This window comes from Panthera pardus, unplaced genomic scaffold (genome assembly GCF_024362965.1).
Source record: "Panthera pardus isolate Hobbes unplaced genomic scaffold, ASM2436296v1 HiC_scaffold_16, whole genome shotgun sequence".
Classification (NCBI taxonomy): Eukaryota; Metazoa; Chordata; class Mammalia; order Carnivora; family Felidae; genus Panthera; species Panthera pardus.
In genome coordinates this window covers 151,171,966-151,196,708 of record NW_026526721.1, presented here as the reverse complement: position 1 = coordinate 151,196,708, position 24,743 = coordinate 151,171,966, and the positions used below count along the sequence as shown (strand labels likewise).

The 24,743-nt window shown below is 42.8% G+C and overlaps 1 protein-coding gene across 2 annotated transcripts in view; it reads left to right on the top strand.

The window, feature by feature from the left end:
- The window catches only part of XYLB (xylulokinase), a 59,178-nt gene extending 39,556 nt beyond the window's left edge, over positions 1-19,622 (top strand). The window contains exons 16-19 of one of the 2 annotated variants that reach the window (XM_019418722.2): positions 8,085-8,143; positions 9,631-9,718; positions 12,680-12,774; positions 16,858-19,622. In XM_019418722.2, the coding sequence (XP_019274267.2) occupies positions 8,085-8,143; positions 9,631-9,718; positions 12,680-12,774; positions 16,858-16,986 (371 nt within the window). In that variant the 3' untranslated portion in view covers positions 16,987-19,622. The remainder of the gene's footprint in view (positions 1-8,084; positions 8,144-9,630; positions 9,719-12,679; positions 12,775-16,857) is intronic. The other variant, XM_019418723.2, reaches the window with a different exon arrangement.
- The last annotated feature ends 5,121 nt before the right edge of the window (positions 19,623-24,743 follow it).

The following is a 24,743-nucleotide window of genomic DNA, read 5'->3' as shown; positions in this document are numbered from 1 at the left end:
CTTAATAAGTGACCTCCTTAATGCCCATCACCCATTTAGCCCATCCCCCTCCCACAACCCCTCCAGCAACCCTGTTTGTTCTCTATATTTAAGAGTCTCTTATGTTTTGTCCCCCTCCTTGTTTTTATATTATTTTTGCTCCCTTCCCTTATGTTCATCTGTATCTTAAATTCCTCATATCAGTGAAATCATGTAATATCTGTATTTCTCTGACGAATTTCTCTTAGCATAATACTCTTTAGTTCCATCCACGTAGTTGTAAATGATAAGATTTCATTCTTTTAGATTGCTAAGTAATACTCCATTGTATATATACCACATCTTCTCTATCCATTCATCCATCTATGGATGTTTGGGCTCTTTCCATATTTTGGCTATTGTCAATAGCGCTGCTATAAACACTAAGGTGCATGGACCCCTTTGAAACAGCATACCTGTATCCCTTGGAGAAATACCTAGTTGTGCAGTTGCTGGGTCATAAGGTAGTTCTATTTTTAAGTTTTTTCCGCTATTTTCCACACTATTTTCCAGAGTGGCTGCACCAGTTTGCATTACTACCAGCCATGCAAAAGAGATCTTCTTTCTCTGCATTCTTGCCAATGTCTGTTGTTGCCTGAGTTGTTAATGTTAGCCATTCTGACAGGTGTGAGGTGGTATCTCATTGTGGTTTTGATTTGTATTTCCCTGATGATGAGTGAGGTTGAGCCTTTTTTCATGTGTCGGTTGGCCATCTGGATGTCTTCCTTGGAGAAGTGTCTATTCATGTCTTTTGCCCATTTCTTCACTGGATTATTTGTTTTTTGGGTGTTGAGTTTGGTAAGTTCTTTATAGATTTTGGATACTAACCCTTTATCTGCTATGTTGTTTGCAAATATTTTCTCCCATACCATCGGTTGCCTTTCAGTTTTGCTGATTGTTTCCTTTGTTGTGCAGAAGCTTTTTATTTTGATGAGGTCCCAATAGTTCATTTTTGTTTTTGTTTCCCTTGCCTCCGGAGATGTGTTGAGTAAGAAGTTGCTGTGGCCAAGGTCAAAGAGGTTTTTCCTTCTTTCTCCTTGAGGATTTTGATGGCTTCCTGTCTTACATTTAGGTCTTTCATCCATTTTGAATTTATTTTTGGATATGGTGTAAGAAAGTGGTCCCGGTTCATTCTTCTTCACGCCTCTGCCCAGTTTTCCCAGCACTATTTGCTGAAGAGACTGTCTTTATTCCATTGGATGTTCTTTCCTGCTTTGTCAAAGATTAGTTGGCCATATGTTTGTGGGTCCATTTCTAGGTTCTCTGTTCCGTTGATCTGAGTGTCTGTTTTGGTGCCAGTACCATACTGTCTTGATGAGTACAGCTTTGTAATACAGCTTGAAGTCTGGGATTGTGATGCCTCCAGCTTTAATTTTCTTTTTCAGGATTGCTTTGGCTATTCAGGGTCTTTAATGGTTCCATACAAATTTTAGGATTGTTTGTTCTAGCCCTGTGAAGAATGCTGGTGTTATTTTGATAGGGATTGCATTGAATATGTAGATTGCTTTGGGTAGTATCAACATTTTAACAATATTTATTCTTCCAATCCATGAGCATGGAGCATTTTTCTATTTTTTTGTGTGTGTCTTCTTCAATTTCTTTCATAAGCTTTCTATAGTTTTCAGTGTATAGATTTTTCACCTCCTTGGTTAGGTTTATTCCTAGGTATTTTATGGTTTTTGGTGCAGTTGTAAATGGGGTCGATTCCTTGATTTCTCTTTCTGTTGCTTCATTATTGGCATATACAAATGCAACCAATTTCTGTGCATTCACTGTATATTCTGCAACTTTGCTGAATTCATGGACCAGTTCTAGCAGTTTTTTGGTGGAATCTTTTGGGTTTTCCATATAGAGTATCATGTCATCTGCAAAGAGTGAAAGTTTGACTTTCTTCTTGCCGATTTGGATGCCTTTTATTACTTTGTGTTGTCTGATCGCTGAGGCTAGGACTTAAGTACTATTTTGAATAACAGTGGCGAGAGTGGACATCCCTGTCATGTTCCTGACCTTAGATGGAAAGCTCTCAGTTTGTCCCCATTGAGGATGATATTCGTGGTAGGTCTTTCATATGACTTTTAAGATCTTGAAGTATGATCCTTCTATCCTTACTGTCTTGAGGGTTTTTATCAAGAAAGGATGCTGTATTTTGTCAAATGCTTTTTCTGCATCTATCGAGAGGATCATGTGGTTCTTATGCTTTCTTTTATTAGTGTGATGTATCACGATGATTGATTTGCAGGTATTGAACCACCCCTGCAGCCCAGGAATAAATCCCACTTGATCGTGGTGAATAATTCTTTTAATGTATTTTTAGATCTGGTTGGCTAGTATCTTGTTGAGGATTTTTGCATCCATGTTCATCAGGGAAGTTGGTCTGTAGTTCTCCTTTTTAGTGGGGTTTTTGGTTTTGGAAAAAAGGTAATGCTGGCTTCATAGAATGAGTTTGGGAGTTTTCCTTCCATTTCTATTTTTTGGAACAGCTTCAAAAGAATAGGTGTTAACTCTTCTTTAAATGTTTGGTAGAATTCCCCTGGAAAGCCATCTGTCCCTGGACTCTTGTTTTTTTGGGAGGTTTTTGATTACTAATTCAATTTCTTTACTGGTTATGGGTCTTCAAATTTTCTATTTCTTCTTGTTTCAGTTTTGGTAGTTTATATGTTTCCAGGAATTTGTCAATTTCTTCCAGATTGCCCATTTTATTGGCGTATAATGCTGATAATATTCTCTTATTATTGTTTGTATCTCTGCAGTGTTGGTTGTGATCTCTCCTCTTTCATTTATGATTTTATTTATTTGGGTCCTTTTTTTTTTTTCTTTTCTTTTTGATCAAACTGGCTAGGGGTTTATCAATCTTGTTAATTCTTTTAAACATGGTTCTTTGAAACTGGTTTCATTGTTCTGTTCTACTGTTTTTTGGGTTTCGATAGCATTGATTTCTGCTTTAATCCTTATTATTTACTGTCTTCTGCTAGTTTTGGGTTTTATTTGCTGTTCTTTTTCCAGCTCTTTCAGGTGTATGGTTAGGTTGTGCATCTGAGACCTTTCTTCCTTCTTTAGGAAGGTCTGGATTGCTATATACTTTCCTCTTATGACCGCCTTTGCTGCATCCCAGAGGTTTTGGGTTGTGGTGTTATCATTTTCATTGGCTTCCATTACTTTTTTTTATTATTTTTTAACAGTTTTTTTTTTTAATTTTTTTTAACGTTTTTTATTTATTTTTGAGACAGAGAGAGACAGAGCATGAATGGGGGAAGGGCAGAGAGAGAGGGAAACAGAATCGGAAGCAGGCTCCAGGCTCTGAGCCATCAGCCCAGAGCCCGACGCGGAGCTTGAACTCACGGACCGTGAGATCGTGACCTGAGCTGAAGTCGGACGCTTAACCGACTGAGCCACCCAGGCGCCCCAGCTTCCATTACTTTTTAATTTCTTCTTTAACTTCCTGCTTAACCCATTCATTCTTTAGTAGGATATTCTTTAGTCTCCAAGTATTTGTTGTCTTAACAAGTTTTTTCTTGTGGTTGATTTTGAGTTTCATAGTATTGTGGTCTGAAAATATGCACGATATGATCTTGATCTTTTTGAGGGTTGATTTGTGTCCCAGTATGTGATCCATTCTGGAGAATGTTCCTTGTGCACTCAAGAAGAATTTGTATTCTGCTGCTATAGGATGAAATGTTCTGAATATATCTGTTAAGTCCGTCTGGTCCAGTGTGTCATTCAAAGCCATTGTTTCCTTGTTGATTTTCTGTTTAGGTGATCTGTCCATTGTTTAAGTGGAGTGTTAAAGTCCCCTACTATTATGGTATTATTATCAATGAGTTTCTGTAGGTTTGCGATTAATTGATTTATATATTTGGGTACTCCCATATTTGGAACATCTTTGTTTACAATTGTTAGATCTTCTTGGTGGATAGACCCCTTAATTATGATATAATGCCCTTCTTCATCTTTTGTTACAGGCTTTACTTTAAAATCTACGTTGTCTGATATAAGTATGGCTACTCTGGCTTTCTTTTGGTGACCATTAGCATGGTATATGGTTCTCTGTTCCCTTACTTTCAATCTGAAGGTGTCTTTAGGTCTAAAATGGGTCTCTTGTAAATAACATATAGATGGATCTTGTTTTCTTATCCATTCCGTTACCCTGTGTCTTCTGATTGGAGTGCTTAGTCCACTGAAATTTAGAGTGAGTACTGAAAGATATGAATTTATTGCCATTATGTTGCCTGTAGAGTTGGAGTTTCTGGTGGTGTTCTCTGGTCCTTTCTAGCCTTTGTTGCTTTTGGTCTTTTTCTTTTTTCTTTTTTTTCATCTTTTCTCCCCTCAGAGAGTCCCCCTTAAAATTTCTTGCAGGGCTGTTTTAATGGTCACAACTCCTTTAGTTCTTGTTTGTCTGGGAGACTTTTTATCTCTCCTTCTATTTTGAATGACAGCCTTGCTGTATAAAGAATTCTTGGTTGCAGGGGCATCTGGGTGGCTCAGTTGGTTGAGTGTCCAACTTCAGCTCAGGTCGTGATCTCATTGTCTGTGGTTTCCAGCCTCGCATTGGGCTCTGTGCTGACAGTGCAGAGCCTGGAGCCTGATTTGGATTCTGTGTCTCCCTCTCTCTCTGACCTCCCATCTCTGGGTTCCATCCCTCCCATCCCTCCTCATGCTCTGTCTCTCTCCATCTCTCAAAAATGAATAAACGTTAAAAAAATCATTTTAAAAAGAATTCTTGGTTCCATATTTTTCTGATTCAGCACATTGAATATATCCTGCCACTCCTTTCTGGTGTGCCAAGTTGCTGTGGATAGGTCTGCTGCGAACCTGATCTGTCTTCCCTTGTAGATTAAGGACTTTTTTCTCTTTCTGCTTTCATGATTCTTTCCTTGCCTAAGTATTTTGTGAGTTAGACTATGATATGCCTTGTTGATGGTTGGATTTTGTTGAATCTAATGGGAGTTCTCTGTGCTTCCTGGATTTTGATGTCTGTGTGTTTACCCAGATTGGAAAGTTTTCCACTATGGTTTGCTCACATAAACCTTCTACCCCTTTTTCTCTTTCTTCATCTTCTGGGACCCCTATGAGTCAGATATTATTCCTTTTTAATGAGTCACTGAGTTCACTAATTCTTATATCGTGCTCTTTTGCCTCACTTTCCCTCTTTTTTTCTGCTTCATTATTCTTCATAAGTTTGTCTTCTATATTGCTGATTCATTGCTCTGCTTCTTCCATCCTTGCCGCCATGGCATCGATCTGAGATTTCATCTCAGTTATAGCATTTTTAATTTCATCCTGACTAGAGTTTACTCCTTTTATCTCCCCAGAAAGGGACTCGATGCTTTTTTCAACCCCAGCTACTATTCTTATTATTGTGATTCTAAATTCTGGTTCAGGCTTCTTGCTTGTATCTGTGTTAAGTCCCTGGCTGTCATTTTGTCCTGTTTTTTCTTTTCGGGTTAATTCCTCTGTTTCATCATTTTGAAGGAAAAAAAGGAATTAATAAAGAAAAAAAATTAAAAATTAAAAAAACATATAAAAAACTAATAAAGGATGCTAGATCCTAGGTGTGTTTTGGTCTGGTTGTTGAAAGCTTGATAGATTAGAGAAAAAAGGGAAAGATAAGAAAAGGAAAAAGGGGGGAGGGGGAGAAAGCTTTTGAAAATTTAAAAAAATACAATAAAATAGAATAAAATGAAATGATGAAGGTAAAAATAGAATTTAAAAATTTACAAAGAAGTAAAAAATATAGTAGAGAAAAATCTTTTTTATAAAAACAGAAAATAAGGGGTGCTTGGGTGGCTCAGTTGGTTAAGCAACCAACGTCAGCTCAGGTCATGATCTCACAGTTCGTAGGTTTGGGCCTGACGTCGGGCTCTGTGCTGACAGCTCAGAGCCTAGAGCCTGCTTCAGGTTCTGTGTCTCCCTTCTCTCTGCCCCTCCCCTGCTCGTGTTTTGTCTGTCTCTCTCAAAAATAAATAACAAAAATTAAGAAAAGTCCAATGGGAATTTTTATTTAGGATGCAATGAATTTATAGATTAATTTGCAAAAAAAAATAACACTTCTATGATATTAATTCAAACCCATCCAAGACCATGGAATATCTTTTAATTTACTTAGATATTCCCTTTTGTACTTTATTGTTTTTTTTAATGTTTATTAATTTTTGAGAGAGAGAGAAAAAGCATGAGCAGGGGCAGGGCAGAGAGAGGGAGATGTAGAATCCGAAGCATGCTTCAGGCTCCCAGCTGTCAGCACAGTCTGACATCAGGCTCGAACTCACAAACTGTGAGATCATGACCTGAGCTGAAGTTGGAGGCTTAACCCACTGAGCCCCCCAGGCACCCCTCCTTTTTGTACTTTAATAACAGTTTCAATTTCTTTCCTCATAGAGACTTTTGAATTTTTTGCTAAAGTATATCCTCACTAGATTACATTTCTGGTTGCCAATGTGAATGGTGATTTATTTTCTATCACATTTACTAATTGATTATTGCTAAAAATGCCATTGATTATTGTATATGGCAGCCTTATTACACTTTAATTGGTTTGCTTATTTAAAATTCTTCCAATTAGATAGTTTATTGTCTGTAAATAATGGTAGTTTTTTTTCTGTTTTTTCAATCCTTAAATATTTAATTATTTATTTATTTATTTATTTGTCTTATAGGTATGGCTAACATAACTAGTACTATGTAACAGTGTACTAGATAGTATGAGTCTTTGTTTTGTTCCTACTATTAGTTATCTATTGCTGTGTAACAAATTACCTCAAGACTTAGAAACTTAGGGGCGCCTGGGTGGCTCAGTCAGTTGAGCGTCTGACTTTGGCTCAGGTCATGATCTCATAGTTTGTGAGCTCAAGCCCCACATCAGGCTCTCTGCTGTCAGCTCAGAGCCTGCTTCGGATCCTCTGTTTCCCTCTCTACCCCTCCCCTGCTCACTCGCTCTCTCTCTGTCAAAAATAAATAAACATTAAAGAAAATATTTTTTAAAAGACTTAGCAGCTTCAAAAAACAATGAGCATTTATTATCTTGCATGGTTTCTGTGGGTCAAGAATTTGGGATTAGCATAATTTAGTAGTTCTGGCTGAGGTCTCTTATAAGGTTGAAGTCAGTATGTCATCTGGGGCTGCAGTCGTCTGAAGGCTCGACTGCAGTAGTCATCTGAAGTAGTCATCTGAAGGCTTGAATGAGTAGGATCTCCTTTCCAGGTGGCCAGCTCACATTGTTATTGACAGGAAGCTGCAATTCCTCACCCTGTAGACATCTCCAGGGGACTGCTTGAATGTCTTCATGACATGGCAATTAGTAGCACCCAAAGCGAGGGATCCAAGAGTGATCTATAAGAGAAGCCTCAGTGTCCTTTATGACCTAGACTTGGAACTCACACTCCACATTTTACACAATATCCCACTGGCCACATGAGTCAGCCTTACTGAATGTGAGAGGGAATGACATGACAGTAAAAATATCTGGAGGCAGGGGTCATTTGGAATCCATTTTTGGGGGTCTGAGAGACACAGCAGTCTTGAAGAAGATACTTCAGTTTTGTTAAGAGTGATGTTTGTTGTAAATTTTGGATATATGGCCTTTATTAATTTTAGTATGTTCCCTTCTCTTCCTGGTTTGTTGAGAGATTCTGTTCTTTAATGATAAAAAATGAAGACAGAGGTCAGTGGGACAGCAGCCTGACAAGCAAATTGCTTCTGACAAACCTGCGGGGCACCTGGGTGGCTCAGTCAGTTTAGCGTCTGACTCTTGATTTTGGCTCATGTCATGATCCCTGGATCATGGGATTGAGCCCCAAGTTGGGCTCCATGCTGAGCATGGAGCCTACTTAGGATTCTCTCTCTCTCTCTCTCTCTCTCTGTCTCTCTCTCTAAAAATTAAGGGAAAAAAAGTTTAGTTGTGACAAACCTGCATGGACAGAGCCAGCTTTGGATCTCTCCTTGAGTCCTGTGTGATGAACAAGAGGCATTGGCCCAACACAAGCCCTTCTTGGCTAAAGAACTCTGGAAAACAATATTTTTTGCCTTGGGGAGATTGTTGCATCCATTCAGGTTTTTCTTTTTCCTTGCAGTGCCCAAGACAAAGATTTTGGCCACTGGAGGGGCATCTCACAACAGAGACATCTTACAGGTATGTGCTGATAGCAGGCTAAACAGAAGGGCCTCTTCCATGTCAGTTATTTCTAAGACCCAGACACTGGTCTAGTAAGGACTTCCTCTTCCCACTCTTGCAAATGTCTGACCATCAGGCTACCACATCATAAGGCTGTCAGTATCTTACTGGGACGTTGAGCATTTTTTGATATAGCCTGAGGCTGTATCAACTATTGACTTGCAAGATACCTGTCTTAGGTAAGGTTCTCTTGAAGAAGAGCCTGAAATGGGAATTCGAAGTGGGTTGTTGAGAAGGTGCTCCCAGAAGAAAGAGAGTGAGGGGTGCAGGTAGGGCAGGCGGAAAAGATAAGCAAGAATCTGGTTTTGGCTCTAGCTCTATCCCATAGGAAAGATCTGAAACATGATCTGTATGGCAGACATCGTTCCACCTTGGGTAAGGGGCCAAGTGGCTACCCTGGAGAGAGGTGAGAACAACCCTCCTAGGAGGGGCAGCCTCTGTTCAGCTGAGAACAATTCCTTTGAGGAGGGGCAGCTGTGAGTCATTAGCAGCTGATACAGCATCTGGGGGAAGGATGCACACCAGTCCAGTAACGGGATCCAGATGGGGCATCAGTGGCATTCACTATATCATCTCTGGTCAACTAAGACTCCCAAGTCTTTTCCATGTGAACTCCTCTTGGTATAGGTCCTCCATTTTAAATTTATAAAATTTATTTTTGGGACCTAAATGGGAAATTTTACCCTTTTCCCTATAAAACATGCCTTTGTTAGTTTGGGTTTGTTTGGGCTTGTTGATATTAGTCTGATACCCAGCCATCTCCACCTTGGCCATTGGCTAAGCATACTTCCTAAATCTTCCTTCTTGTCTTTGATAAAATGGTTAAATAGTGCAGGGACAACCTGGAGAGCTGTGGCCCTCCACTAGAGATGTCCCCCCAGGTCATCCTGACTCTATTATTACCAGGGTGGTATGGCCAACTATACTTCTTTAAGGCAGTAGAGGTGGACTGGAAGGCATCAGAAGACACATGAGGAAAGAGAGCCTAGAAAATGCATGTCAGTGGGGTGCCTGGGTGGCTTTGGATATTGGATCTCCCTCTCTCTGCCCCTCCCTCGCTTGTGCTCGCTCTCAAGTAAATAAACTTTAAAAGGGGGGTGGCGCCTGCGTGATTCCTTGGTTAAGCATCTAAGTTTGGCTAAGGTCATGATCTTGTGGTTTGTGAGTTTGAGCCCCGCCTTGGGCCCTGTGCAGACAGCTCAGAACCTGGAGCCTGCTTTTGATTCTGTGTCTTCTGCCCCTCTCCTGTTCATGTTCCATCAATCTCTCTCTCTCTCTCTCTCTCTCTCTCTCTGTCAAAAATTAAAAAGGAAGGAAGGAAGGAAGGAAGGAAGGAAGGAAGGAAGGAAGGAAGGAAGGAAAAAAATAAGGCAAAATGCATACCAAAGTGTTTGTATTCCTTCTGAGAAACAACTTACGACATTAAGAACCTCTGTCATTTCCAGGTACTTGCGGATGTGTTTGGCGCCCCAGTGTATGTCATAGACACTGCCAACTCTGCCTGTGTGGGCTCTGCGTACCGAGCTTTCCATGGTAGGTCGATGGATGGGGAACAGAGGCTTCTGGAAGAGTTGGGGCACTGGCTGGGCTGAGGAGGATAGAAAGGGGTGATGGGCAATCCCAGTCTTAAGGACATTAGAGTCTTGAGCTTTAGTTTCATTTTTCTGCCTCCTAGCAGGTGAGAACCAACCCAAACCTTTTGTTCCTTTATTCCATTCTTAAAAAAATAGGGAAAGAAAAGTAGGTTCCTAACTGAACGAGGCTTGGTCACAGTCGGGTTCAGCACAGGGACATTGGGAAAGGACACAGGACGTGCTTGAGGGCGCATGGGCAGGGGTCTAGACGGCTGGTGGGCAGGAGAGGTGGATGAAGTCCAGAGCAATTATTTTCAGCAAATGCAGGAAGTGGAGACAAAGATGAAATTCAGAGCCAAGCAGTCCAGTACCCTGGACAGCTCCACAGGGGACCATCTATGCGATGGCGGCCTCTCTGAAACTCGGGATAATGAAAGAATCTCCCTCATCTAGGCGGGTTCTTGTGGGAGCAGCCCATGCCCACAGTGGCCCCATTTAGTCAGTTTGTCCTGTCCTCTGCCTGCTCGGACTGCTCTTCCAGCTCCATTTACCTCAAGGGCTCTCTTCCCTCTAGCGGTTCCATTCTTCGGGCATTTACTCTGAACTTTTTAACACACCTATTTAAACTTACTTTTTTCTGTCAACACCGAGAATTAATCAGGGACTAGATCCTTCTCTTAATAATTAACCGCTTACTCCTTTCTCCCTTCCCTCTCCACCCTGCCCACCTCAGCCCACATCATACCACCTCCTGTGTCAAGATCACTGGGCAGTTTATTTCCAGGTTATTTTATTAATTAAACTTCTTTTCATGTTGGCTTTTATTTGCACCTCCCTATGAACTTCTCTTTCTCTCTCTTTGAATTCCCTGTAATTTCTTTCTTCTTTTTCTCTTCTTTGATAGTTTTGTTGGAATATACAACCTAGATAAGTTTAAGAAGAAATTCAGTAAGTGATCATTTTGGAAGCCTTACATGTCCAGCATGGACTTTTTTTTCCCTCTCCAAAAGAATGCTACCTTGGCTAGGCAAAGGACCCCAACTTCAAAATACTTCTCCTTAGTGTCTTGAAAATACTGTTCCATAATCTTTCGGCATTTAGTGTTGCCCATGAGAAGCCTGGGGCCTACTTCCTGCTCCTTCTGCTGCTGAAGCAGGAAAGGAGCTGCTACTTCGTTTCTTATTTTTCCTTTTCTTTGCCTATTTTGTTGCCAGAGGTGACCTGGGGTACTGCCCCACTCTACCCTCCAAAACCAGAGCCTGAGCTAAGTCCTAGCATACCAGCCCTCACCCTGAGGTGTATCAGCCACTTCATGTCTATTTTCCCCAGCTGCATCCAGGATGAACCTCACACATAGCCAGTCTCTGGGTGAGTGGAGAGAGAACCAGTGTCTTTTGATTGGTTTCCGTGCTGGCCTCCCCACCACTCATCCCGTTCCCCATTCCCCTGCAGCTCTGAGCTGGGATATCCCAGCATCTGGTTGGAAACTGGGCCACATGTCTTCACTGGACCCTCCCTCACTCATGGTGGTCCTGAGTTTCCCTGTCAATCTGATTCTACTTCTTAAATTGCCTAGAAAGTCCTCACTTTTCTTGTCCACCTATGGCAGCCTTTCCTCTTTTCCAGGCCTGCACTCATTTACTTGGTGAGCATTTATTGAGTGCTTCGGGTATGCAGGTGTGTGCTAGGCACCAGGGCTCTTGTGGAGACCCAGTCCCTGGCCTCGCAGAGCTCGAGCTCAGCAAAGGAGGGACCTTGAATCTGTAGCCAGAAATGGTAAGAAGTGCTCCGTGGACAGCAGATGGTACTTAGGGGTGGAGGGTTAGGGAGCCTCCAAACAGGTGACATTTTTAGCTGCAGCTTATCTGAGGAGAAGGGCATAGGTCCATAAAGAGGGGAGATAGGAACACCTTACATGAAAGGTGAAAGTAAAGGCTCTGAAGCAGGAAGAATTGTAGGAAGCCTGGGATGGCTTCAATGCGGTGAGTCATGAGAGTGGAGGCTTGTGAGAGAGGAGGGGCAGGCAAGCCCTCCTCTTCTGTCAGGTGCCAGGTGTTAGCTGCCCTGCTGTGACACATGCTGTCACAGTGAACAAGACAAACTAGGCCCTGTTGGGGAGAGGTCTGCATGTGAAATTTCTCCTTTCTCTCTCTCTCTCTCTCTCTCTCTCTCTCTCTCTTTTAAATGTTTATTTATTTTTGAGAGAGAGAGAGACAGAGTCAAGCAGGGGAGGGACACAGAGAGAGGGAGACACAGAATCCAAAGCAGGCTCCACGCTCTGAGTTGTCAGCACAGAGCCTGACACAGAGCTCAAACTCACAAAGCACGCACTCATGACCTGAGCTGAATTTGGAGGCTTAACCGACTGAGCCACCCAGGCACCCCTTCCCTTATCTCATTTTATTTTATTGTATTGTATTGTATTGTATTGTATTGTATTGTATTTATTTATTTATTTATTTATTTATTTATTTTTTATTTTTATTTTTTTTAATGTTTATTTTTGAGAGAGACAGAGACAGAGCACGAGCAGGGGAGGGGCAGAGAGAGACGGAGACACAGAATCTGAAGCAGGCTCCAGGCTCCAAGCTGTCAGCACAGAGCCTGACACGGGGCTTGAACTCACGAACCGTGAGATCCTGACCTGAGCCCGAAGTTGGACGCTTAACCAACTGAGCCACCTAAGCACATCTCTTCTCCCTTTTTTTAAAACAGTTTTGTTGAAGCACAATTTATATGACATGAAAGTCACCCAACTTTAAGTGCACAGCTCAGTGATTTTTTAGTCAGTTGATTGAGTTGTGCTACCATCACCATAATCCAGTTTTAAAATATTGTATCACCCCAGAGATAAAATGTTATTTTCAGTTAATGTCTTCATTTGCAACATGCACTGATGTGAAATGAGCTTTTCTTCTAGGCCTTGCAGCTGGAACAGACGTGCCCTTTTCAGAGGTTGTGAAGTTAGCCCCACCTCCCAGATTAGCTGCTACCCCAACCCCAGGAGCTTCTCAGGTGAGACACCATCAGAATTTGGTCAGAGCCTTTGCGTCGTGAAAACCAACTCTAGTTAATCCAGTTAGTCCTGAACAACACAGGTTGAGGGGCGCCAGTCCTCTGGCAGAGATGAAAATGCACATATAACTTTTGACTCCCCAAAAACTTAACCACTAATCTCTGAAGCTGAGATTACTCTTTGGAGTTTAACCCAGTTGGGGTGAGGGGGCCGGGCCTTTATACCTCATGTTGATCGATCTCTGCATGCAAGCCACCCCAGGATGGGGTAAGGCAGCTCTCTGTAGCCAAAGCAAACCCCAGTGGGGACTGTCAGCTGAGGGCTGGGAGAATAAGTTCTTCATTCCTGAAGGGCAGTCTGTGTGGTATGCCAGGCCATCCGTGACACCTGTGTTCCTGCTTGCAGAAGGTTCCTGCAGCCTAGGAGCAGGGCTGCGCAGACGGGGCGTTATTTCTCATCTAGCAGGCAGCGTGAGCTTCTTGCTTGCATCAGATTTCCTTGGCCCTGAAGTGCCATGGGATGATGTGGGGTGGGCTCAGGAGCATCCAGAGCACATGCTGTGTCTGTGTCACAACCGAGTGACCCCAAGGTTAGGAAACTCGCAAGTTATAAAGGAGCTGAAAGCCTATCTGCCCAACCTTTGACCCCAAGGGAGACATTATCTGTACTATCCTGGTCAGCAAGTAAGTTTTCCCTCTTCTCTAGAGGGTGGCTCTGTCTCTGTCTTCCAAGGCTGTTTGCTGTGTAAATAACAAAAAGGTAGTCTGCAAAAAAAGCTGTCTCCTTGGGGCGCCTGGGTGGCTCAGTCGGTTGAGCGTCTGACTTCGGCTCAGGTCATGATCTCGCAGTCCGTGAGTTCGGGCCCCACGTCGGGCTCTGTGCTGGCAGCTTGGAGCCTGGAGCCCCCTTCAGATTCTGTCTCTCTCTCTCTCTCTCTCTCTCTCTCTCTCTCTCTCTGCCCCTCCCCCACTCATGCTCTGTCTCTTTCTCTCTGTCAAAAGTAAACATTTAAAAAAAATTTTTAAAAAAGAAAGAAAGAAAAGCTGTCTCCAGACATATAGAAACACCATGGAGAATTGTCTCCCAACATATCTGGGAGCAGAAGCTCACAGTTTACAGGTGACAGAGAACCCACACATATAGATGTGCCCACGCTTCTATTACTTTGTCCTTACGTTGTGTGCCCTTACCTTTAAGAGCCAGCTCAGTGTAATAAAAAGACCCTAAACTGATATAAAGGGCCTTTGGGTTCTGATTCTTATCCTGAATTCCCCTCACCATGTAACCTTGAACAGCACTTCTCATCTCTGAACCTGTTTCTTCGTCTGTGGAGTGGGGACAATATCTGTCCTCCCTACTTTTTATTATTATTATTATTTTAGGGAAAGAGAGAGAATCGTAAGCTGAGTGTGGAGGCTGATGAGGGGCTCAATCCCAGGACCCTGGGATCGTGATCTGATCCGAAATCAACAGCTGGAGGCTCAACCAACTGAGCCATCCAGGCACCCCTGGGTTGCCTACTTTTAACCTACTAATTGTGAGGCTTAAAAAGGGTCCTTGACTATAATGGCTTGATTATATAACAAGAAGTCTGAAGGTAGTTGCCAGGGTTGATTTAGTGGTTCAGCAATGTCAGACAGAGTATGCAAGCAGGGGAGGGGCAGAGAGAGAGGGAGACACAGAGTCCGAAGCAGGCTCCAGGCCCTGAGCTGCCAGCACAGAGCCCGACACGGGGCTCGAACTCATGAACCGCGAGATCATGACCTGAGCCGAAGTCAGATGCGTAACTGACTGAGCCACCCGGGTGCCCAAGGAACCCTTTACTCTTACACCCAAGTGTAACCTCAGAATCCTTCATAACACCAGGTGTCGCAAGCAGCAACAGTCCGTGATTGTTGGTGTCATGACCTATTTGAGGACCGGTTAGTAAACTCGTTGGGAGCGGGAGGTGCTCTATGGCACCTAGTTGGTTGTGCTCCAGTGGAAACACAAAACTGTAACTATTTTCTCTCGGCTCAGCTGGATATTGCAGTTTCCTCTTCCCAGAGGAGATCGAAGCTCCCCTTGAGTTCTCTGTCAACTTCACAGAGCTGCTCCCGAAGCACCGAGAGTGGGCCGTGGTTGCATAATCAATTACTAAAATACCGGACTTTGGAGCTAATTAGGCCAAGAGGTGTGGTTGGCATAAGCCAGTGGTGGTGCTTGTGAGTCTCAAGAAACTCTGGGTCCCTTGGTCGTAAGTGTCGCTTGTCTGGAAGACAACATGTGCTCACCTGAAATGCACCTGCCCTTCTCAGGCGAGGCTTAAAGAGCCACGGGTGAAAACAGCTTAAAAAAAAAAAGGAATGAAGGTTAAGAATGTGGGGTTGTGTTTCTGGCTCTTTTTCCCGTGTTGGCTTTTGGTTTTGGTTTATTACACAGCATACTGTATATGTAATTTTGTAGCCCACTTAAAAAAAAAAACACTACAGCACAACATGAGTGTGTTTGTATTCTTAAAACTGAGCATACACAGGGCACCTGGGTGGCTCAGTCCGTTAAGTGTCCGACTTCGGCTCAGGTCGTGATCTCGCTGTTTGTGGGTTCAAGCCCCGCGTCAGGCTCTGTGCTGACAGCTTGGACCCTGGAGCCTGCTTCGGATTCTGTCTCCCTCTCTCTCTGCCCTCCCCCACTCATGCTCTGTCTCTGTCTCTCTCACAAAAATAATGTAAAAAAAAAAAACCAAAAAAATGAGCATACACATTATTGTTAACGACTGCATGATATTCTACATGGCTATTGAACCAATAGTTTCTTTTAAGTTTATTTATTTTGAGAGAGAAAACACACAGAGGGGAGGGGCAGAGAGTGAGAGGGAGATAGAGAATCCCAAGTAGGCTCCGTGCTATCAGCACAGAACCCACAAGGGGCTCCAACTGTGAGAGCCTGACCTGAGCTGAAATCAAGAGTCGGACACTGAACCTCCTGAGCCACCCCGGTGCCCCCCAGTAATTTACTTGAGCATTTAATATGTCTTAGAACAGTTGCTTCTAGGTTTTCAATTATTATAATTGCAATTATGTGAGTAAAAGGTTAACAAAACCTTCTATTCTGCATGAAAGTTTGAACTTGGGTTGACTTTCTACCTCTGTTTCCTTTGACACAATAAAAATGGAATGTCAACAGCATTACTAGGCCACACATTGCTTATGTTAAAAGTGACCTTCAATTAAGGCACTGCACCTGGAGTGGGAAAACCATATACACCTGACAGGAAGTCGTTCGTAGGGCTTCCCTCAGTACAGTGACTTCTCAGGGGCATGTCTCTTGCCTATGGAGTTGTTCAAAGAGATACTCCTGTGGTAGGAGGTTCCAGAGCCAGGGTGGTTCGTGCACCTGTATGGTGTGGATTCCATCTCCTTGCGCCTGAGCTGTAACATGGGGGTCAGGGAGGAGAGACGGCAGGGAGACCCTTTCCTGGACACTTGTGCAGACTGCTGTAAGGACCGCTGCATGGTCTTTCGCTGAAGAGGTCCACCTACAGCCACTGTGCCGACAGGTGCGTTTCTCCAGTGTATCCTTTTGAGGGCCAGCGTGTGGCCTGTGGTATTCTTAGGGGACTGGCCGTTTAGTGGTGTCTAAGAAGACCCTCAGTAGGCCTGGCCCCCCACACGTAGGATTTCCTTAGGAGAACTTTGCAGAAGTAGAGTAACTGGGTCAAAGGCTGTGGGCATTTTTATGCCCTTTGACACCAGCGTGCGGTCAAGTTGGTTTCCGGAAGGGCTGCACGACCGACTTCACCAGCTCTGGGAAGAGACCCCGAGACAGCATTACCAGGGACCTGGAATTTTAAAAAATGTTGTAAACCTGGTAACGGAAATTGTTTGTTCGTCCTAATTTGCCTGTTTAAAAAACCTTAGGCTGCAGGTTTGAGTACTACTAGCTTTTTCCTCTTTTGCGAATTGATGCTTCCTTTCTTTTGCCCTGCACAGAAGCCTCAATTACAAGTAAATGGGGTATTAAGTTTTAAAACTGTAAGTTGCAGAGAGATGTAAGAGGCACCTCCCCCTCCCCAGTCTAACCAGCTCTTTCTGCCCCTCCAGGTCTACGAGGCCCTCCTTCCACGATACGCCAAGCTTGAGCAGAGAATCCTGTCGCCGACCCAGGGGCCTCCTGAGAGAATTCCTCAGGCCCAGGCACCCCTGTTAACCCTGCCTGCCCAGACTCACTGATCCCGCCTCGAGACGTGCTCCTGGACAGCAGGGATCCTCCTCCTTGTTCTAAGTGACTGTGCCTGCCCACCTTGCACTGCTCCAGTCCTGCCCCGGACCACCTAAACCCAAGGGACTTTTATGTACAGGGACTTAAATCAGCAGAACGGGGGAAACAAAGCCATCCCTCATCCCTTGACCCCAGCACCCCCTTCTCCAACTCGGACTCTTTGGCCACTCCTCCCCAAACTGCAACCCACAGTCACCCCCGCCCCATACCGTGACCCCGCTATCCCATTTCACCACCCCCCCAACCCTGACTCCCTTCTTTCAGTGTCTGAATGGCCTCCTAGTTTCTTCCTTTCTTGTCTTCCCCATGCTTACTCCTCCTTCAAGGTTTCTCCCTTCTGTCCTTCCAGCATCTGCCCCTCATCCTACGTGAGCTCTTCTTCCTCCCCGTGCCCACCTGCTGAAACTCACTACCTCCCACCCAAAGAGTTTGACAGACCTGATGACCGTGCTTCCTGTCCCCTCCCATCAGCTCTCCCCACCAGTTGCCTGACTCCCTGGCACACCAGACCACTTGGAGGGCCCCTCTCCCAGGTAGTACAGGGTAGCACCTCCCTCCCTCCGTCCCTTCCTTCAGGGAGAATTTCTCAAATTCTGGATTTTTTGATTCTATTTCTGTGGTGTCGTTTGACATGTTCTCTGTCTTCTATATTTCCTGAAGATTGGTGGTTGGATCCAATACAGAGTTCCTCACCCTCAGTACTATTGACATTTGGGACTGGATAAGTTTTGGGTGTGGGGGGCAGCAGTATCCCTGGCGTCTACCCGCCAGATGCCAGTGTCACCCTCTCCCCGAGTCGTGACAATCCAAAATGTCTCCAGACGTGGCCAGATACCTCCTGGTGGGGATAGGGAGGCCAAATTGCCCCTCGTTCATAACCACTGACTTAAGAGACTCGATCACACACGATGCAGTTTTCCTTTTTGTGTCAGACAACCAGGACGGTGTTGTGTTCTTCCATCAGGAGGCACGTAATGTCTGGTTTTCTCTCCCTGTCGTGATGTTCATCCCCAGGTCCATCAGCTGACTAGGGATCCAGTTTTGTTAGTCCTCTTCATTTATGACCTGGCATTCTTCTATGTGAGACATTCCCCATCCAGTTACCCAGTGGTGGTGTTTATATAGGAGAGGCCGAATAAATAGATTCTTCCCGGTGTTCACTAGTGTTCAAAATAATGGGTTAATCCCCAGGCATCCTCTAACAGCAACTAGATATTTTTTTCAGTGTCAATCTGATGCATTTAGCGTATTTTATGTGTTTTAATCCATTGGGGTAATTATTTCTGTCCTTGCCTTCTGTTGTTAGCCATTCTCTCCAGCTCTTCTGCTTCCCTGATGTTTCATTCCTTCTTTCCTTACTGATACTTCTGCTCTGTTTACCCCTTAATTCCTGCTGGGCCCCAAATCTCTGTCCTCATCCTTCTTTCTCACCCATTCTGTCCTCTGGTTAGATGATTTCATCTATTCTTGGGTTTCAACCACCGTTTCCATACCAGGAACCTCCAGATCTATGTTTCCATCCAGAACTCTCCTTGGAGTCTACCAGCATTCTCACAGGGGTACTTCAGACTCCACTTATCTTCCCTTGCCCTTCCCCCAACCTCCTCCTCTCATGTTGCTGTTTCAGTGAATTGGAATCACCATGCATCCATGCATTCAGGAACCCAACCCCCAAATGCAGGTATCCTCTCTCTTTCCCACGTCAGATGAGTCACCAGGTGAGTTTGGTTATTCCTCTGGTAACTCCTAAAGCAGTTCCTTTCTCTCCATCCCCCCTGTTTTACCTTGGACCCCTTTATACCTTGCTCAAATTATGACAAAAGCCTACATAGAAAATCCTCTGTGATCTGCTTCTACAGAATCCCCCAGAGATTACCTCTGCTGCAGGCCCTCACCTAAATTGGGACTTCAGTGAAACCAGGCTCCTTGTGGTCTCACCCAGAGTGGAAAAAGGCTGCAGAGCAGGTCTGAGACCCGGTGGGTTAGAGCAGTGGATAGGGGGGAGTCAAAAGGAAGAGGTTTGCAAAATGAATGGGGCCGGCAGCATTTCTGAGAGAGATGAAGTCATCTCAAAAGGAAGTGGTGTCCTTAGCAGGCTTGGTGGATGAGAGGAAGAAGAAAGCAGAAAGCTGAGGGTGACAGCCTGTCAACAGCAAGTCGATTCAGAGGAAAACGGGCAACTTCCCAACCCCTGCTACCTACACTTGACTTATTAAAGAAATTTTACAACATTGACCAACAGAAAAAGGCTCTCTTAGACCAAGAAACAGAGAAAGGCGGTCAGTCCATTTCCCATTTTACCTCTGCCCCCATAGAGTTGTCTGTCATTGCAAGCATGTCAAAATAAATAGAAAAGGGAACTTACCACATAGACATATGTAGGAAGAAAACAAAGTGAGAATCGATTTTTCAAGCTGATGAAATACTCCAAAATAAAGAGAACGAAAGAGAGTAAAGGACAAATACGGTAAATCGTAACAACCCTCCGGTGTGAGCTTTAAAAGAAGTTTCAGTGCAAGTGCAGATGTGAAAGAATATCACAGGTCAGAGCATTTAAAACTCAGAATGAAAATGAAGGTTCAACAGGCATGTGTGTGAAGAGAGAACTGATCAAGCTTGGGAAAGGATTTGAACAAAAAATTAAAAGCGTCATAGGAATGAAGACTAAATTACAACATATTCAAATAAAAATCGAGATGTCTTCAAGATATAGAAGATGGGAATGATGAAAGCTAAGACAGCAAAGGATAGAGAAGAGCTGACAAAGTCCAGAAGGAAAAGGATCAGTAAAGTAACAGGTAAAATGGGAGCTTCTGGAAGCTACCAAAAGAGAAGACAGTGGAATTGGTTATTTTTTTTTTAATTTTTTGATTAGTTTTTAGTATAATTTATTGTCAAATTGGCTAACATACAGTGTGCACAAGGCGCTCTTGGTTTTGGGGTAGATTCCCATGGTTCATCACTTCCATACAATACCCAGTGCTCATCCCAGTGAGTGCCCTCCTCAGTGTGATCGCCCGCTTTCCCCACTCCCCCAACCCCCCCCCCCCCCCATCAACCCTCAGTTTGTTCTCTATATTTAGGAGTCTCTTATGGTTTGCCTCCCTCCCTCTCTGTAACTATTTTTTCCCCTTCCTTTCCCCATGGTCTTCTGTTAAGTTTCTCAAGATAGTGGAATTGGCTAATACTTAAACTGCCCCTGGAAGTTTCTGAAAAGCAAAAGATGTGAATCTTTATCTTGAAAGGGCCCCTTTTTGTTACATGGAAAATTGACCCAGAATGATCAACTGAGACATATCCTAGCAAACTGCTACACTTTGAAGGTGAGGAAAAAACCCATCTAGTCCAAAAGAGCTAGTTTCTTACAAAGGAAAGGTCAGGTTGGCATCAGATTTCTCAAAAAAAGTACAGGGGAGCAACATTTTCAAGAAGTTTAAAGAAAAAAACTGAACTAAGAATAAGTGTTTTGTATCAAGCTAAGCTGTCCTTTAAGTATCAAGGATATATCGAAGTTAGAATCATGTGAGAGCTCAAGAAATAGTGTACTTGTAACCCTGAAGGACCTTACTAAAAGACATGCTTCAACCAACTACGAGATGATTGGGGGACTTCAGCAAAATGACTGATGGTGAGCCTTGAGTGTCTTTAGTTTCAGATCTAAGACCAAAATAAAAGTGGAGATAAGGGTAGAAGAATAGTATCAAGTGGTATATGCTTTGACAAGGTAGAAATAACAATGAAATAGGGGCGCCTGGGTGGCTTGGTCGGTTAAGCGTCCGACTTCAGCTCAGGTCATGATCTCACGGTCCGTGAGTTCGAGCCCCGCGTCGGGCTCTGTGCTGACAACTCAGATCCTGGAGCCTGTTTCAGATTCTGTGTCTCCCTCTCTCTCCGCCCCTCCCCCTGTTCATGCTCTGTCTCTCTCTGTCTCAAAAATAAATAAACGTTAAAAAAAATGAAATAAATGAAAAAGAAGGGAGAAAGGGCAATACAAAGACGTCTGTGTTGCAAAGGCAAGGTACAAGGCAAAGTATCATTTAAAGTTGACAAAGCAAATAGTTGGGACTTAAGTAAGAAAAAGAGTAAAAATTATATAAAGGTAATAGTGTATTATGAAGATAATCACCAGAATAAAAATAGAAATCTCCCTCAATGTCCGAAGAAACAATAGTAAAAACAATAAATCACATAGTGAAAAACATACGGTGAATATAGTATATACACACAATAGTATAACAAGCATAGAGTCAAATTAGTAAAGGACTCAACTCATCTATTAAAAGTTCAAAAATGGGCAAAGGGAAAAAAAGAGGTAAACCAAGAAATACTATAGAGAATAAATGAGGTTACCAGAGGGGCGTTGGATGGGGAGATGGGTGAAGTAGGTGATGGGGATTAAGGAGTGCAGTTGTGATGAGCACTGGGTGATGTATGGAAGTGTTGAACACTATATTGTACACCTGAAATTAATATTACACTGTATGTTAACACATTTAAATAAAAACTTTGAGAAAAGTTCAGGTTGGGGGGCACCTGGGTGGCTCAGTCAGTTAAGCATCCAACTCGAGTTTGGCTCAGGTCATGATCTCATGGTTTGTGGGTTCAGGCCCCGAGTGGGGCTCTGTGCTGACAGTGTGGAGCCTGCTTGGGATTCTCTCTTCCTCTCTCTCTGCCCCTCTCCCTTGTTCATGTTTTCTCTTGCTCAAAAGTCTATTTAAACTTGAGGCCTCACTTTTTTCAAAAAGTTTCAGATTAGCTCACAAACCAACATCATATTATCTTATTTACAAGAGACACACTTAAAACAATTGGCCCACAAAGGCTAAAAATTAGAGAGCTGGGCAAAAATATACCAGGCAGATACAAATCATAAAAAGCAAGATTGCAATATTGCTATTTGACAAAGGTAGAAGCCAGGAGAAAATTAGACAAAGAAGGGCACTATAATGCTAAAGGCCACAGTTCACGATGAAGGTATGTTATGAATGTTACAGCCTCAGCTATTTCTTTTGTCAACGTTAAATGATTTTCTTTGATTTCACCTATAGATTCCAACAATCTATATATCTTCTGAATATATATTGAACTTTGCACCTAATAAGGAATAATAATAAATAATAGAGAATATATTATTCTCACAAAAACTGGTAATTTATTATATCACAAAGATATCTATAATTGCCGCAAAATAGGGAGAATACAATCTTCTTTAATCACAATGCAATAAAATGAGAATAAAATATATGTGTTTTTAATGCTTATTTTTGAGAGAGACAGAGCATGAGCTGGGGAGGGGCAGAGAAAGAGGGAGACAGAACCCAAAGCAGGCTCCAAGTTCCAAGCACAGAGCCCCATGCGGGGCTCGAACCCATTGACCATGAGATCATGACCTGAGCTAAGTCGGATGCTCAACCGACTGAGCCACCCAGGCACCTCAATAAAATATATTCCTTAGTCCCACCTGGAGAAAGACTTCTATGAATAGTTCTTGGAGCAAAGGGGACACATAAACCAAAATTTTAGAGCTTTTAAAAAATGATGATGAAATCTGTGAGATATATTTAAAGCAGTGATAGGTGAAATATAACAATACTGCAACACAATGTGTCAACTCTACTCAAAAATTTTTAAGTACTGTAACAATGATGAGAGACTAAAATGTAAATGAATTAAAAATACAACTCAATCAGGCAACAACATGCTGGCAAGGATGCGGAGAAAGAGGATCTCTTTTGCACTGCTGGTGGGAATGCAAACTGGTGCAGCCACTCTGGAAAACAAAATGGAGGTTCCTCAAAAAATTAAAAATCGAACTACCCTACGACCTAGCAATTGCACTACTAGGTGTTCATCCAAGGGATACAGGTATGCTGTTTCGAAGGCATATGCACCCAATGTTTATAGCAGCACTATCAACAATAGCCGAAGTATGGAAAGAGCCCAAATGTCCCATCGATGGATGAATGGATAAAGAAGATGTGGTGTATATATACAATGGAGTATTACTCCACAATCAAAAAGAATGAAATCTTACCATTTGCAACTATGCAGATGGAATTTCGCTAAGCGGAATTAGAGAAAGACAAATATGACTTCACTCAAATGAGGACTTTAAGATACAAAACAGATGAACATAAGGGAAGGGAGCAAAAATAATATAAAAACAGGGAGGGGGACAAAACATAAGAGACTCTTCAATATGGAGAAAAAACAGGGTTACTGGAGGGGTTGTGGGAGGAGGGATGGGCTAAATGGGTAAGGGGCATTAAGGAATCTACTCCTGAAATCATTGTTGCACTATTTGCTAACTAACTTGGATGTAAATTTAAAAAATAAAATGGAAAAAAGTACAACTCAAAAACAAAAAAACAGTGAACAAAAGGGGGGGGGATGTTAGAAGTAATGATAAAATCACACGTTGGAAAACAGGAAAATAAAATTAGGAGTATTTTGATTAGTTGGGAAAAAAATAGACAAGTCACTAGCAAACTTAATCAAGTAAAAGGGCAAGGAAGTAAAAATATAAAAAAGTAAAATGGTGAAAAAATAAAATAACTTTTAATTTTAAGGACTATTTTATACAATCCTACAAAAAAGTTTAGAAACCTAGATGAAATGGTAATGGCCTAGGAAAACATAATGTGTAAAATGACTCCAGTAGAGATAAGTTTAAGCAGACTAATTTTCATAAAGGAAATGGAAAAGGTTGTCGAAGAGCTATACTATGGAAAGGACTCTAGGTCAGATGGTTTCACAGGATAATTCTGCCAAACTTTCATAGTTAATCCCTTTGCTATATAATGTATTCCAGGGCACTGGAAAAGAAGAAACACTTCCAGATTATTTGTGTGAAGCAAATCCAACATTGATCCCTATACTAGATTGCAAAATAAACCCCAATTCTTCATTTATCCCTACATGCACATACTTCGCAATGGAGTTTTGTTGTGCCCTCCCTCCCTGACTCTGGGCTCAGCCGTGCAAGTTTGGCCAATAGGGTTTTCACAAAAAAGATGCAAGCGTGGCTTTGAAAATACCTTATGCAATTGAGGATTTCTCTCATTTTGCTCTCTGCCTTTATTATGAAAATTTTGTGTCTAACCTAGCCTGACCAAGCCATCCTGGATCAATCAAGGTATCTGACTGTCCCAGACAGATGAGTGGGTCCACGTGAGACCAGAAATGCTGCCCAGCCAAGTCCAACCTAAATCACCAGCCTATGGATTTGTGAGCTAAACACATACTTATTATCTTAAGGCATTGATATTTAAAATGATTTATTCACAACAACAGACAACTGATACAAGGGCGCCTGGGTGGCTCAGTCGGTTGAGCTTCCGACTTCGGCTCATGTCATGATCTCGTGGTTCGTGAGTTCGAGCCCCGCATCGGGCTTTGTGCTGACAGCTCGGAGCCTGGAGCTTGCTTCAGATTCTATGTCTCCCTCTTTCTGCTCCTTGCCTGTTCACACTCTGTCTCTATCTCTCAAAAATAAATAAACATTTAAAAAAAATTTTTTTAAATGGACAACTGATACAGAAATTGGTGCCAAATCAAAAAAATAATATATGTGACATTGGAGCTGAGCTGTGGGTGGGACTTGGAAAAATGATGAGAAAATTATTTTGGGAGGCTGAAAGATGCCTGAAAGAAACCTAGCACCTTGTAGTAACTTGGAAGGTGGAAAATGTATCTACTGAACATTTGG